This window comes from Nansenia antarctica (assembly GCF_963989245.1).
Source record: "Nansenia antarctica genome assembly, chromosome: 10".
Classification (NCBI taxonomy): Eukaryota; Metazoa; Chordata; class Actinopteri; order Argentiniformes; family Microstomatidae; genus Nansenia; species Nansenia antarctica.
The window spans coordinates 567,452-584,212 of NC_137680.1; the positions used below are offsets into that span (position 1 = coordinate 567,452).

Consider the following 16,761-nt stretch of genomic DNA (forward strand, 5'->3'; position numbering starts at 1 on the left):
TCTGTCTGTCTGTCTCTCTCTCTCTCTGTCTCTCTCTGTCTGTCTCTCTGTCTGTCTGTCTCTGTCTGTCTGTCTGTCTGTCTGTCTCTCTGTCTGTCTCTCTGTCTGTCTGTCTGTCTGTCTCTCTGTCTCTCTGTCTGTCTGTCTCCACCATAACAAAGACCAGAGGGGCCTTACAGAGAAACACTTCATAGGTGCAGGGCTGCTGGCGTCTACATGCTATCGCTAAGTGCTAATGTACCATACACCTCCCATGCCTCAAGGCCATCTTAAAAAATAACATTATTTTAAAAGAAAATACAAATATAAAAACATAAGAATGAGTTCATGACAATAAAGTTAAAATGATAAGTGTGTGTGTCCGCGGTGGCCCCCTCCCACACTAGGGGGTGTTGGGACACTGGCGTCCACCGCAGGACGGGTAGAGAGGCAGCATTGTGGTGGCAGTCAACAGTTCTCGGGCTACTGCCCATGTTCTCCCCTCCGTATTGCATACTTACATACATAGGAGTGTGAAGGTAGCATTCAATACAATAATAATACCCACTTTTTAAAAATTAAACATGAAAGAACATTTAAAGTAAGTGTGAGGGTAGTCGTTGGGAGGGGGGTGAGGAGGGGGGTGAGGTGGGAGACTTCCAGTGGGCTCCCTGGCCACTCGGGGGGGTGGAGGTGGAGGTGGTGGTGGTTTGGGGGGGTGGTGGTGCTCAGGCGAAGTACATGGTCCTCAGGGTGTCGTGGTGAATCTGCACGGCCTTGGCCAGAGCCTGGGGGTCCCGACCGTTGCTCTGACCAGACACGTGGCTGCCCTCCCCACTAGAGGGAAACAAGACACACACACAGGGGTCAGGGGTCATTCTCATGTTCCATCTTGCACACAAAACTAATGGAATAAGACAAAAACTGTACTTATATAAAACCATCTAAAAAAACAGAAACACAGTCTCACCTGTCATGCTCCTTGTCCACCAGATGGTAGCGGGCGCGGAAGGCCACCAGGCGGGCGTAGTAGGCTGGCGCAGGGATGGAGACGGAGCGGGTGCAGCGCACGTAGGTGTGGCACAGCTGGTAGGTGAGGATCTGAAGCTCGTCGGCGGTGAAACGATTGTCGTCCCAAAGGACGTAGTAGTGAGAAGGCCGACTGGTGCCCTGGAGACAGACAGACAGGAGAGAGGGAGGGAGGGTTACCGTGACAACGCTGAGAGGGAGGGTTACCGTGACAACGCCGAGAGGGAGGGTTACCGTGACAACGCCGAGAGGGAGGGTTACCGTGACAACGCCGAGAGGGAGGGTTACCGTGACAACGCCGAGAGGGAGGGTTACCGTGACAACACTGAGAGGGAGGGTTACCGTGACAACACTGAGAGGGAGGGTTACCGTGACAACACTGAGAGGGAGGGTTACCTTGACAACACCGAGAGGGAGGGTTACCGTGACAACACTGAGAGGGAGGGTTACCGTGACAACACTGCTGAGGCAGCGCCGCTGACAACCAATCTGAACACCTAGCAACCGCTTTACTCGCTCAAAAACAACATTCTGCTTGAGCTCTGTGAATGCCCGTCGGGATTCAAAATGATCTCAATATAATATAAATCCTATTATGTAAGAATGTTTTTTTTTTTTTTTATCAAAATGTTTGCTAGTCAACATTCAAAAGTCAAGCCAAAACATTGCAATGCCATGGATTGGGTGAGTAATCCCCACTACTCTACACTAACTAGGTAGTAGTGGGGATTACTCACCGAATCGTTTGCATTGCAGTGTTTTGGCTTGACTAGCGAGTGTGTCATTGATTTTCAACAATGTGGACATTTATTTAAATTTTTCTGAATAAAAGTCTAAACGGTCCGTCGGTTGGCGCCTTGTTCCTGGTTTCACCAGCAGCTGTCTCATACCTGTATACATATACATACAGTATATACAGTACATATATACAGTACATACCTGTATCCCCGCGTGGCTGCACAGGTAGAAGTCAAACTCAAAAGGATGTGTGATGCTGGTGTCCACTGTGGTCCCTGCAGGAATGTTCCCGCTCTTCCCGATCTACAGAAACATTGCACAAAGGGACACAAGTTTAACACACAAGTTTAACCCTAACCCTAAGGGAACACAGACTGCGGCTAAACCTTCAAGGGAGTTACCATGGTTACCACGGGGGAGATGAGAATCCTGTACTCATTGGATGAAAGCTCAGGAGGTAAATCTGGAGTTGCTCTGACTGTGTGAAGTCAACTCACCCTCTCTGACTTGTCGGCACAGAAGAGGCGTGTGTGGTGGCGCTTCTGGACCACGATGTAGGTGATGCCCGGCTGGTAGTCTTTCTCCAGCTTGATGCACGCGTCCCTGATGGCCAGCAGCTCGTAGTGGAGGATCTACAAACAAACAAACAAACATGATCATAGTGGAGGATCTACGGAAACAACAAACAAACATGAAAAACACAACAAAAACATCTCTGTGTTGAACATTGTGCCTTGACATTGGCTAACCGGTTCAGTGTAACTGATCAGTAAACAGTTGTTATGTTTCCCTCTTATCTGTCCCAGGTGAGACGTACCTGTGGCAGCTGGCCCTCCGGCACCCCGTCCCTGTAGAAGATGATCCTGGTGGGTTTGAAGCGGGTGGACTTGTAGAACTGGATCAGCAGCTCCTTCACCATGTAGGAGAGGTCCTCGATGATCTCCTGTCTGGGCCTCTGGACCCGGACCGTGGCGCAGTAGCGACTGGGGTGGGCGTCCATACTGCCTACCACCTGGAGAGAGAGGTGGATGGAGGGACGAGAGAGAGATAGAGAGAGAGAGAGAGAGAGAGAGGTGGATGGAGGGACGGGAGAGAGGGAGAGACAGAGAGAGTTGAGGAGACTAGCCAATAAGCCAATAGGCTATATACTGTAGGTCAATGTATGACTTCAGAAATCAGGCCCAGCGACAGCCTGAATACCAAAACACGTCAGAGAGAAAGACCATTTGAAAAAGGGCGACAAGGCATCAACACCTCAACACTTAACTTTACTATACTACACCACCTCAGTACTTAACTTTACTATACTACACCACCTCAGTACTTAACTTTACTATACTACACCACCTCCATACTTAACTTTACTATACTACACCACCTCAGTACTTAACTTTACTATACTACACCACCTCAGTACTTAACTTTACTATACTACACCACCTCAGTACTTAACTTTACTATACTACACCACCTCAGTACTTAACTTTACTATACTACACCACCTCCATACTTAACTTTACTATACTACACCACCTCAGTACTTAACTTTACTATACTACACCACCTCCATACTTAACTTTACTATACTACACCACCTCAGTACTTAACTTTACTATACTACACCACCTCAGTACTTAACTTTACTATACTACACCACCTCCATACTTAACTTTACTATACTACACCACCTCAGTACTTAACTTTACTATACTACACCACCTCCATACTTAACTTTACTATACTACACCACCTCCATACTTAACTTTACTATACTACACCACCTCAGTACTTAACTTTACTATACTACACCACCTCCATACTTAACTTTACTATACTACACCACCTCAGTACTTAACTTTACTATACTACACCACCTCAGTACTTAACTTTACTATACTACACCACCTCAGTACTTAACTTTACTATACTACACCACCTCAGTACTTAACTTTACTATACTACACCACCTCAGTACTTAACTTTACTATACTACACCACCTCCATACTTAACTTTACTATACTACACCACCTCCACACTTAACTTTACTATACTACACCACCTCCATACTTAACTTTACTATACTACACCACCTCCATACTTAACTTTACTATACTACACCACCTCAGTACTTAACTTTACTATACTACACCACCTCCATACTTAACTTTACTATACTACACCACCTCCATACTTAACTTTACTATACTACACCACCTCAGTACTTAACTTTACTATACTACACCACCTCCATACTTAACTTTACTATACTACACCACCTCCATACTTAACTTTACTATACTACACCACCTCAGTACTTAACTTTACTATACTACACCACCTCAGTACTTAACTTTACTATACTACACCACCTCAGTACTTAACTTTACTATACTACACCACCTCAGTACTTAACTTTACTATACTACACCACCTCAGTACTTAACTTTACTATACTACACCACCTCAGTACTTAACTTTACTATACTACACCACCTCCATACTTAACTTTACTATACTACACCACCTCAGTACTTAACTTTACTATACTACACCACCTCAGTACTTAACTTTACTATACTACACCACCTCAGTACTTAACTTTACTATACTACACCACCTCCATACTTAACTTTACTATACTACACCACCTCAGTACTTAACTTTACTATACTACACCACCTCCATACTTAACTTTACTATACTACACCACCTCAGTACTTAACTTTACTATACTACACCACCTCCACACTTAACTTTACTATACTACACCACCTCCACACTTAACTTTACTATACTACACCACCTCAGTACTTAACTTTACTATACTACACCACCTCCATACTTAACTTTACTATACTACACCACCTCCACACTTAACTTTACTATACTACACCACCTCAGTACTTAACTTTACTATACTACACCACCTCCATACTTAACTTTACTATACTACACCACCTCAGCACTTAACTTTACTATACTACACCACCTCCATACTTAACTTTACTATACTACACCACCTCCATACTTAACTTTACTATACTACACCACCTCAGTACTTAACTTTACTATACTACACCACCTCAGTACTTAACTTTACTATACTACACCACCTCAGCACTTAACTTTACTATACTACACCACCTCAGTACTTAACTTTACTATACTACACCACCTCAGTACTTAACTTTACTATACTACACCACCTCCATACTTAACTTTACTATACTACACCACCTCCATACTTAACTTTACTATACTACACCACCTCAGTACTTAACTTTACTATACTACACCACCTCAGTACTTAACTTTACTATACTACACCACCTCCATACTTAACTTTACTATACTACACCACCTCAGTACTTAACTTTACTATACTACACCACCTCCACACTTAACTTTACTATACTACACCACCTCAGCACTTAACTTTACTATACTACACCACCTCAGTACTTAACTTTACTATACTACACCACCTCAGCACTTAACTTTACTATACTACACCACCTCCATACTTAACTTTACTATACTACACCACCTCAGTACTTAACTTTACTATACTACACCACCTCCACACTTAACTTTACTATACTACACCACCTCAGTACTTAACTTTACTATACTACACCACCTCAGTACTTAACTTTACTATACTACACCACCTCCATACTTAACTTTACTATACTACACCACCTCAGCACTTAACTTTACTATACTACACCACCTCAGCACTTAACTTTACTATACTACACCACCTCAGTACTTAACTTTACTATACTACACCACCTCAGCACTTAACTTTACTATACTACACCACCTCAGTACTTAACTTTACTATACTACACCACCTCAGCACTTAACTTTACTATACTACACCACCTCAGCACTTAACTTTACTATACTACACCACCTCAGTACTTAACTTTACTATACTACACCACCTCAGTACTTAACTTTACTATACTACACCACCTCCACACTTAACTTTACTATACTACACCACCTCAGTACTTAACTTTACTATACTACACCACCTCCATGACGCCTTGCTCATCATTATTATTTAGACCCCATATTAATTAGATCCCTATACTTTCGTTTATTTATTTTTTGTTTCTTTTTATTATTATTACCACTCGATCTTTTCAGTTTGCAAAGCGTCTTTGAGTGTCTAGAGAAGCGCTATATAAGTCTAATGTATTATTATTATTATTATCAACTTGTCAGATTCATCCATTTCTAATGTTGTAATTGGAGAGGAGCATTAGCACCCTCTAGAGGCCAACAGGGAAGCTGGACGTCGTCAGCACCTAAACGGTACCCATGTAGCCCAGAACGTTATTGCTGTGAGAAGAAATGTCAATCTCTCTGACCATATCTCTACACAAACAGCATATTCACAGACACAGCCATCCCTCCTCTCCCCGTCTCCCTGGGTGACTCAGCCATCTGTCATTATCGCTTGGCAACCACACAGCCAATCACAGCCAGGCCCAGGTTGTGGGCTGGCGGGGTTGAGTGACGTCACGTCCTCCTGGCCTCTGAGTCACCGCTGAGACATTCTCTTCCTTCCCATCCCATCCCTTCCTCTTCTCCTCATCTCTCCCTCTCTCTCTTTCCCCTCCCCTATATCGAATAAACCTTCAGTCCTACCTCTGTTGTAATTGGAATCTTTCAAGGCAGAAATACGAGGTGCTAACAAATCCCAAGCCATCACAGACTGAAGATCTCAGTGGTGTAATTGCTAATATTGATCCAAATCCACTTGGTGAATCACTCAACCAAACCACAGTTGTACACTTAAACAAAAAGCTGGACACCTTACGGCAGTTAACAATAAACTAGCGTGTAACGCTGTTTTTCCTTCAGACTCGAAATCAATGTTTCCATCTCCCTTAACCAACACATATCATTGTTCTTAATGAGTGTTTGAGGCGGTCTTACGGCGGTAATGGAGGGTTTCTTCCCATCTCCAGCAGGGGGGTGTGTCACGTCTGCCCCCAGGAAGATGACCGGCTGCTGGAACACGGCTGAGCGCTGGTGAGGCACCAGGATGTTGTTGATGCCGCCCAGCTTGACGTTGATCTTGAGGCAGAGGTTGGAGAGGGTCTGGGGGGACGTCTTCACCACGTTCTTCACCTGGACACACTGAGTGGCCATTCCTAGGAGAGTGTCTCCTACACGCTTCACCTCCGCTAGAGGGACCAGGACAGACAACAGTCAGGTTAGGGTTAGGTACAACAGTCAGGTTAGGGTTAGGTACAACAGTCAGGTTAGGGTTAGGTACAACAGTCAGGTTAGGGTTAGGTACAACAGTCAGGTTAGGGTTAGGTACAACAGTCAGGTTAGGGTTAGGTACAACAGTCAGGTTAGGGTTAGGTACAACAGTCAGGTTAGGGTTAGGTACAACAGTCAGGTTAGGGTTAGGTACAACAGTCAGGTTAGGGTTAGGTACAACAGTCAGGTTAGGGTTAGGTACAACAGTCAGGTTAGGGTTAGGTACAACAGTCAGGTTAGGGTTAGGTACAACAGTCAGGTACGTCATATTCTTAAACGAAAGACATATATATATGTTACGGTACATGTGGGAAAACGGTTTATGTCGGCATTTCCCGGGACATGCTGGCATGTACCAAGTCAGCGGTTTATACTGGCATGTCCCGGGAAATGCCGACATAAACCGTTTCCCCACATGTACCGTAACATATATATATATATATATATAATATAACAGTTACTGCACTGAAGCTGGATTATAAATACTGTACCATACTAACATACTATACAACGACCTTACAGCAACTGATACCAAGTACTATACCAAGCATGTTATGCTAATAATGGTAGGTTGTACAGACAATTTCATAACAATCGCACCATAGACGGGGGTCTTACCATAGACGGGGGTCTTACCATATACGGGGGTCTTACCATATACGGGGGTCTTGCCAGGCAGGATGACGATGATGAGCTGCAGGCCAGAGTAGGTGTTCTTCAGGTGTCTGAACATGGGCTCCACGCTGTCTGCTCCCTGGGCGTACTTACAGAAACACGGCTGGCCCTGGATGGGCATCCCAGCATCCTTGGAGATCTTACGCAGCTGGTCTGTGAAGTTCCTAAAGAGAAGAGAGAGAATAGAGAGAGAATAGAGAGAGAAATAGAGAGAATAGAGAGAGAATAGAGGTGAAGTTAGTAAAATAACATTCACCTGTTGTAAAGACGTTGACACCGTATAAACAGGGTTCCTACAAGTTTCAACAAGTCACATCTAAGACCTTTTTAGACTTTTTAAAGACCTCTTTGAATATAATTTTAGACCTATTTGTGACACCAAATGACTTTGTTCGCCAATCATTTCTCCCGGGGGCAGCCAATTGGCATTTTTTGGTTCCAGCTTGAGTAATTTCCACGTAGATAGACGTGGTCGGACTGACTACCTTGCAGGACAAGCTAATCTAACTTTTTAGACCTAGCACCTAATTTTTTAGACCTAATAACTGGAACCTGGGGCCTTTTTAGGCCTGATGAATCGGATTGCTGGATTTTAGACTTAAAGGCTTTTTAAGACCAGCGCGGGAACCCTGTATAAGACAAGACATGTATCCACCCAGGACACGCATCCCCTCCCCAAAGCCCCACGACCAGGGCACGACCAGGGCACGACCAGGGCACGACCAGGGCACGACCAGGGCACTTACTTTAGCACCTACGACTAGGACACTTACTTTAGCACCTCTTCTCTGCATTGTTTCTGGGGGGCGAAGCAGGCGATCGCCCACACCTTGATCTCGATGCCGTTGTAGAACTGCTTCCCTCTCATGTCCCAGACGCCCTGGTTAGGCGTGGCGATGGCACGGTTCTGTGGGGGGGGGAAATGGAGAGAAAAAAACTATTAGAACATAACTTTGAACATAACTTTGTATATCAAATACACAACATTGAGAGGTGATATTTCTGATTTACACAGCTTGCTCTCTCGTATCGTCACCAGTCAAAGGTTCATAGAGGAACAGAAAGCTGCCCTCTCTTACCCTTCCTCCGTAACCCTAACCCTAAGGTTTATAGAGAAACAGAAAGCTGCCCTCTCTTACCCTTCCTCCGTACTGCAGGATGGGCGCAGGCAGCACCCTCCCCGTCACCTCGGCCATCTCATCCTTCACCTTGATCCCAAACTCCTGGATGTACGGGTCCAGGTTGAAGTTGGCGTTCTTCATCTGTGGACAGACAAGGGCAGCAGGCACAAAGACTGTGTTAAATATGGTTTATCTTTTTCTTTCAAGACGCTGATGTCTTCCTATTGAGGCTCAGTTTTGCAGTGCATCCTCCAGCCACTAGACCCCCCCCCCCGCCCTTAACTGACCAGTCGGCTGATCTCCTCCTGCCTGTCAGGTGCAGAGCGAGCCGTAGCTTTGATCATGGTGGAGGTCTGATTATCTGTCAGCTTCTTGATGCAGCGCTGCCCTGCTACAATGTTACACACCTGCAGGGAGACAGAGACACATCATTACGTCATCGTGATCTCTCACACCTGCAGGGAGACAACGCCGGCATCTGGAGGTTAGCAGCAGCGATTTGCTTCCACAGCACAACACACAAACACACACACCAACCCAACTGAATGTGTTCACTCCAGGAAGACAAACTGTTCCATAACTCTCACCTCCAGGGGCAGGTAGGTGTGCTTCTGCTCCTGTCCCACCTGCAGGCAGGGCAGGTGGGGGTACTTCAGCTGCAGGTTGTACTTCTGTTTGAAGTACTGGGCCACCGTGCATTCTACTGTCTGCCCACTCTCCAGCTGGAGGGGAAACCTAGGGAACAGGACAGGTGTTATAACAGGTGTTATTATACCTGGACCACATCCCTAACCCTAACCTAGGGAACAGTACAGGTGTTATTATACCTGGACAACATGGGTGTATGTGTGACAAACATGTACCTGGGCTAACTCACTTTGTAGAAGTACCCCCCTAAATTGAAAATCCATATACAGTGCAGTAATGTGATGTGAAGCTTTTTTTTTTTTTTTTTTATTGTTCACTTACTATGAGGTTCAAGTAGCTTTTATTTTATGATGTTTTTGTACATAAGTCCAAAATAAGCACACATGTTTGGTATTTGGTCAACAATCCTTTGCATGATGCGATAACTGCCTGAAGTCTGTGACCCCACCAGACGCTGTGTGTCTTCTCTGGTGACGCTCTGCCAGGCCGGTACTGCAGCCATCTGGAGTTGTTGTTTGTTTTGAGGTATTTCTGTCTAAAATCTTATCATCCGGGAATTTAAATCCATGTTCAGTTAGATTTAAATCTGAATATTGACTTGGCCAGTCAATCCCGTCCCACTTTTTGGCTCTGAAACACGTCCTAGTTGTTATGGCAGCACACTATGCTAGGCAGTATGTTTGGGGTTGTTGTCTTACTGTAAAATGAAGCACCGTCCAATTCATTTGGAGGCATTTTCTTGCACTCGAGCAGACAAGATGTTTCTGCCGTCAACAGTTGCCATGGTTACCATCATCCATTAACACAAGTTAGTGAGTTCCAGTGGAAGCTAGTGATAATACTGATCTGTCCAATCACTGTGGTACATGATCATACTGATCTGTCCAATCACTGTGGTACATGATAATACTGATCTGTCCAATCACTCTGTGGTACATGATAATACTGATCTGTCCAATCACTCTGTGGTACATGATAATACTGATCTGTCCAATCACTGTGGTACATGATAATACTGATCTGTCCAATCACTGTGGTACATGATAATACTGATCTGTCCAATCACTCTGGTACATGATCATACTGATCTGTCCAATCACTCTGTGGTACATGATAATACTTATACTATACTTATCTTATCTGTCTACAGTCAGGGCCTCTGCAGGCTTTTTTTTTTTTAGCAAACTGTCACCATCCCTTTTGAGGATAATTAGTGGTCATTATTAGTGGTTTAGTGGCATCTTGCAGTGAAGCCTCCGTAGTTTGGGCCTACGTTACTGATTTCCTTCTGAATATTCAGCCTAATAATGACTCCAATAGCAAACTCCAGAACTTACAATCAATACTAGACATTGACAGCGTTTATACTAGGGATGGACGGTTTCCAATTATTGAAACCGAAAAACCGTCAGAGAGTAAAACCGGGGTTTTCCGGTTAACCGAAAAAAAAAAAAAAAAAAAAAAAGTTAAAGTAAAAAAAAAAAATAAAAAAAAAAAAGGAGCGCCAATTTCAAATAATTGAGCCCTACTGCTACAATACACTCATGTCAAACACCATTAAAACACCGTAAGCACAGTCGCAACACAGCGTCTTCATTGAATGAACTGCTTTCTCAATATCTTGGTTCTTAGACAAAGTTTCAGCTGCTGCTCAATGTATTTAAATATTTGAATACTGCTCAATAATCACTGAAATATTAGACTTAGAATTATGCAGTGAACATACTTAAAGCTTTTCATAAAAACCACATGCCGCGAGACTGACTCGTCCTGAACTGTCGTAAGTCAATCAACAAAGAATGCCCCATCAAAATAAAAGTGCCCATGGTAGAGCTGTCAAAATAGAGCTTTCAAAATAAATGTACTAATACAGATAGAGATAAATACAGAACTACCTTTGCGTCACTAAGTGACCGCGTATCTTCTGAGACATGCGTTCTGTCATCACTTTCAGTAGCGCCTTCACACACAGTGGCGCTGTGCACAAACACTCTTGATCCGTATAGCTCTTGTTTTATTATATTGTGGTTTAGTAAATACTGCACTTGGAGTTACATTCAATGCATGATTTGTGCTATAGAACATAAATAAAGTTTGATTGATTGATTGATATCAAATCAAATCACATTTTATTTCTATAGCGCATTTCTCACAAAAGTGTGGTGCGCTTTACAGAGAGCAGCGAAAATGATCTTATTAAATGTAAGCGAGTAATTGTAAAAAAACTTTCCTATCTACCAATAACTGAAGGCAACTATCTTTCCCATAGAGTGATTCGTTACCCTTAAATATAATCCCAATTAGATATTAATCCTCAATTATTCTTCACAACTGACCAAACCTCTCACTCATTGCGCGGCAGATTCAGACTGTATCATTGTTATTTTCACACACGACAAACATGTGACATGTTCCAGTTTTATTCTTATTCTATTTTATTCTTAAAAAAAAATAAAAAATAAAAAACGGTTTCAGACGGTTTTGATAAAAAAACGTTTCTATTTTTATAAACCCCGGTTTTCGGTTTAACCGAAAAACCGTCCATCCCTAGTTTATACCTGCATAAATTATGCGATGGAACACACCAGTCAAGCCAGTTGTCAAGCTTTTGGGCACCCTAAAATTGGGGGACTATGGATTGAAGGTGCTGTTACTTCTGAATGGTGAAACCAATATGTACACAAATACATACAAACCAATATGTACACAAATACATACAAACCAATATGTACACAGATGCTATCAAATAAAAGCTGACAATCTCTACCTAATAGTAATTGTTTGATTTCAATCCAAACTTTTGGAGAATAGAGTCCAAAAGAAAAATAGTTTTGCTTCACTGTCCAATTACTCACGCAGGGACTGCGTAAAGACACTGTAAACCCCAGACATATCATATATATACATAGACATATCAGCATCAATCCTCTTTTCCACATCGGATGACCTTTGACACTCACGTCTGGTGGCTGGCGGGTCGGCGTGTGACGTTGCACACTCTGTACTTCCTCTTCATCTGGCCGCAGTGGGTCACCTCCACCTTGAGGCCTGGCAACGCCCACCGACAGCAGGGCACAAACACACACACACACCATATAAGAGCCCACAGGAGTGGCACCATGGGGACAGAGGGGTGTGGAGAGAGTAGGAGGTTAAGAAGGGGGGGTCACCCCAAAATTGGATACAATTGTGCTGTGCAATCTTGTTAATATCTCTAGCGCCCCCTTGTGGATTTCAGGAAAATTAAAAAAGGGCAACAAATTCAACTGAAAAATAAAATAGCACTGATAAATGTTCCAAAATACAACTTCACAAAGTGGCTCTGGTTCTCAAAAATAAAACTGCACCGATATGTGAAAACAACATCAGCGGAGACACGCTGGATAGACAACAACACTGGGAGAGAGAGGGATGCATTAAGGGGAGGGAAAGAGGGAGTGAAGGGTGAGGGGAAGTCGAGTGAGAGATGTGAGGTGAGTGGATCATGACTGAGTGGGTGGAGGAGTGAGCGTTTTAGGACTGAGGGTGGGTGGAGGAGTGAGAGGTAGAGGACTGAGGGTGGGTGGAGGAGTGAGCGTTTTAGGACTGAGTGATTGAAGAAAGAGGCGTGGAGGAAATCAGTGTTTCAGGAATGAGGGAAGGGAGGAGGGGGTGGAGGGATGAGGAGGGATGAGGAGGGGGTGTACTCTTGGCAGAGGTGAGAGGCGGCATGGCGTGTGGAAGGTACTCACTCACTGTTCAGTGGCCCACCTTTGATCTCCTTGGTGAAGCGGACTCTCTGAGAGTCGGTCAAGGTCTTGGGCTGCTCGTCGATGTTGCGGATGTCCAGAACCTCGCACATGAACTCTATCACGGGCTGGGCTTTGTAGAAGGCCGTGGCCGACACTAGAGGGAGATAGAGAGCAGCAATGTTGTCACTTCAAACACATCAATATGGCTATGCCTGTGGAATGATAAAGGCCAAAGCAAATGTCTTCTTTTTTTTTATATTATATTTTTTATTCCAGTATAGAAGACAGGGCTGGTCCTAGGCATAGGCGAACTTGGCAGTCGTCTAGGGCGCCAAATGCCTGGAGGCAATATTTTACATTTAAATAATTTTGTAGCTTGTTTTCTGATTTCTGTAATTTTAATTTATAAAAAATAATATTTTTGTCTTGAAACCATTGTTGTCCATATGTTTACTGTTGAATGTGTGGGTGGTGATGAGGCAGCACTGGTGGCTTAATGTGGTGGTGGCGCGCCTAAAATTTGGGGGGAGGGGGGGGGGCATCAAATCATACTCTCGCCTAGGGCACCTAAATGCCTAGGACCGGCCCTGATAGAAGATGTCATGTACATTGAAAAAGGCATGAATAGTTTCTGTTTTTCTCCCTCCCCTCCACCCACCCCTCCCTCCCAAACATGTCTGCATACATATATACATATAGATTTGCCCACCTACACACACACACACACATACAAACAAGTTACCAATCTTACAAAGCAAATGTCTATAAACACTACAGCTAGATCTTATGGTAGCTCGTGTTATGTTTAGGGGCCTGAGGAATTCTGAATTCATTTTCTTTTCCGGTTGTAGTTCCAAGAGGACAACATATCACCCTGTCAAACCATCGCAAGCAATAATCTTTGACTGATGTTCCTATCATATTCCGATCATATAAGCAGACTAAAAGTCTGTTGGGAGAACCGTCGTCTCAAGTGTGCCTTGAGGAGAAGCTCTGAATGACATATTGATAATGTGAGAAAGGGCAGGTGGTCAATAATTGATCAGGTTGGAATGGAATTTTTCGTTAAGGAACGACGTTAGAGGGGTGCTTAGGTGGCGTAGCGGGTTAAGCGTTGACCATGTAACCGCAGGGTTCCCGGTTCGATTCCGGCCGTGGACATATCCTGCATGTCATCCCTTCTCTCTCTCTCACCCACCCTAACCCTAAAAGAATGACGTTAGATGACGTCCCGTGGTGTTCTCTCGTGGTACATTGTGTGATTATGTCATCGTACCCGTAGGCGCGTATCTAGTGTGACTCACCGTCGATGTTGAGCATCATCTTCCACATGGCCGGGCGGACAGACTGGTGGAAACCGAACCACACCTCCCTGCCCCCTCCCAGGGGGTGGTAGTACCCTTCAGGGGGAGAGAAGAACGACCGACCCACTGGAGTGTACCTGGTTGGAGAAAGAAGAAAAAGCATGACTCAACTGGAACCTCAGACAGCATGATCTCATCATCATGATCTCATAATGATTCAACATCCAGTAGAGCTGTGTCATCCATTAGGTTTGTCCAGTAGGGCTGTGTCATCCATTAGGTTTGGGTAGGGCTGTGTCATCCATTAGGTTTGGGTAGGGCTGTGTCATCCATTAGGTTTGTCCAGTAGGGCTGTGTCATCCATTAGGTTTTGGGAAGTAAACAAAACAAGGCGAAACACTTCTTTCATCTCTTCAACAGTCTGACTCTGCGACTACGATCTGGTCAACTCAGGTGACTGGTGGTTATTCTGGGCTCTTGTTTCACACAGTTCTCAGTTGTCAACCGTGGTTCGTATAGCCTGCTTCCTTTAGCATGAGATCAGTCAACTTAACTGTTAACTTCAGAAAAGAACGACGCACAGTACATCTTGAGGTTCTTCAAGAACACCAACAAATAAATAAATAAAATGGGGGGGAAATGTGCCTTCCCGTTTATTCAGGGTAACTGCCTCTCCTGGTTGTGCCGAGACTCCGACAGTCATATTTTGTCCTGTCGACTGTGTGTGTGTGTGCTTGTGTACGCTTGTGTTACAACCTCCCCTACCCCTAACCATCTCGTTCGTTAACTCTGTGTTCTATGTGTCATGTTATCTGTTGTTAACTCTGTGTTCTATGTGTCATGTTATCTGTTGTTAACTCTGTGTTCTATGTGTCATGCTATCTGTTGTTAACTCTGTGTTCTATGTGTCTCATGTTATCTGTTGTTAACGCTGTGTTCTATGTCTCATGTTATCTGTTGTTAACTCTGTGTTCTATGTGTCTCATGTTATCTGTTGTTAACTCTGTGTTCTATGTGTTCATGTTATCTGTTGTTAACTCTGTGTTCTGTGTCTCATGTTATCTGTTGTTAACTCTGTGTTCTATGTGCTCATGTTATCTGTTGTTAACTCTGTGTTCTATGTGTCATGTTATCTGTTGTTATTATTATTGTTATTATTATTATTATTATTATTATTATTGTTATTATTCCGCTGTGTACCGACCTCATGGAGGCCAGGTGTCTCATGGCCACGTCCAGAGCTTGGACAGAGTCCAGGGGCACCTGCAGACGGCCGCTGACCAGAGTCTCCTGTAGCAGACGCCATGACACGATGGCCAGGTAGCGGATGGACACCTTGAAGATGCGGTCTTTCCCTTCCCCGGGGATGGTCACCTCGAAGTCCACCTGCACACAGAGAGGGAGGGAGAGGGGGGAGAGGACCGTAACAACAAGGAGGAGAGCATGAGTATGCAGTTTTGAGTCTCACACGCGCACACTCACACTCACACTCACACTCACACTCACACTCACACTCACAGTCACAGTCAAAGACATACGCACACACACACACCTTGTCTTATAGAAATAACCTACCTTCTCATTTCCAATAGGAAGTGCTAGCAGCGTATAGATGTTCTTCTTGCCGTCGTAAACTGGTTTCCTGTCCCCAAAGAGCTGGGGCTTAAAATGTTGCACCATGTATTCCACCACCTCCCTGCAGGGGGCGACACAGAAACACAGCGGGTTATGATCACACTCACAAAGCTGACCACGACACTCTCTGGTCCCGTTGGTAGAGCACGCCACTGGCAATGCTTAGGTCGTGGGTTCGATTCCCGCCGGGGGCCATATATACTGAAACGTTCATGCACTCGCTCACTGCAATGGAAATCGCTTCGGATAAAAACGTCAGCTAAGCGGCATATATCATCTCTGACAACAGATGTCGCTGTCCACATTAAACCCCAACAACCAATCAGGAGGATGGCTCCTTTGGGGAGCAGGTTGTGATTGGATATTGATCAAGCAGGATACACAGCTGGTGGGAGGCAATATCTCATGGCCTTGGGGGGGTGGGGTGTCAGGACAAAAGAGAGAGAAGGTATAGGGGGCCCCACCTCTGAATGCACGGTGCCTTGGCCTTCAGATAAGTGTGGGGGTGGAGGGGGAAGAGGGGCCCGCTTGAAAGAGAGGGGTCATGTGAGGTTGACCCCTGCATGCCTACTTGGACCCTTTGTCCAAAACTAAAAAAAATCAGCAACCTCATT

At 44.4% G+C, this 16,761-nt stretch overlaps 1 protein-coding gene across 1 annotated transcript in view; it reads right to left on the minus strand.

Annotated features, from left to right (window-relative positions):
• Nucleotides 1–699: 699 nt before the first annotated feature.
• LOC308166470 (protein argonaute-1) overlaps nucleotides 700–16,761 on the minus strand; it is a 24,078-nt gene continuing 8,016 nt past the window's right edge. Inside the window, exons 3-18 of the mRNA XM_080540787.1 lie at nucleotides 16,088–16,208; nucleotides 15,717–15,898; nucleotides 14,513–14,649; nucleotides 13,228–13,362; nucleotides 12,438–12,525; nucleotides 9,417–9,564; nucleotides 9,117–9,236; nucleotides 8,848–8,970; nucleotides 8,482–8,615; nucleotides 7,688–7,872; nucleotides 6,701–6,951; nucleotides 2,564–2,758; nucleotides 2,244–2,378; nucleotides 1,948–2,049; nucleotides 950–1,149; nucleotides 700–816 (exon numbers count right to left, since the gene is read on the minus strand). Of these exons, the coding sequence (XP_080396913.1) occupies nucleotides 708–816; nucleotides 950–1,149; nucleotides 1,948–2,049; nucleotides 2,244–2,378; nucleotides 2,564–2,758; nucleotides 6,701–6,951; nucleotides 7,688–7,872; nucleotides 8,482–8,615; nucleotides 8,848–8,970; nucleotides 9,117–9,236; nucleotides 9,417–9,564; nucleotides 12,438–12,525; nucleotides 13,228–13,362; nucleotides 14,513–14,649; nucleotides 15,717–15,898; nucleotides 16,088–16,208 (2,365 nt within the window). The 3' untranslated portion in view covers nucleotides 700–707. The remainder of the gene's footprint in view (nucleotides 817–949; nucleotides 1,150–1,947; nucleotides 2,050–2,243; nucleotides 2,379–2,563; nucleotides 2,759–6,700; nucleotides 6,952–7,687; nucleotides 7,873–8,481; nucleotides 8,616–8,847; nucleotides 8,971–9,116; nucleotides 9,237–9,416; nucleotides 9,565–12,437; nucleotides 12,526–13,227; nucleotides 13,363–14,512; nucleotides 14,650–15,716; nucleotides 15,899–16,087; nucleotides 16,209–16,761) is intronic.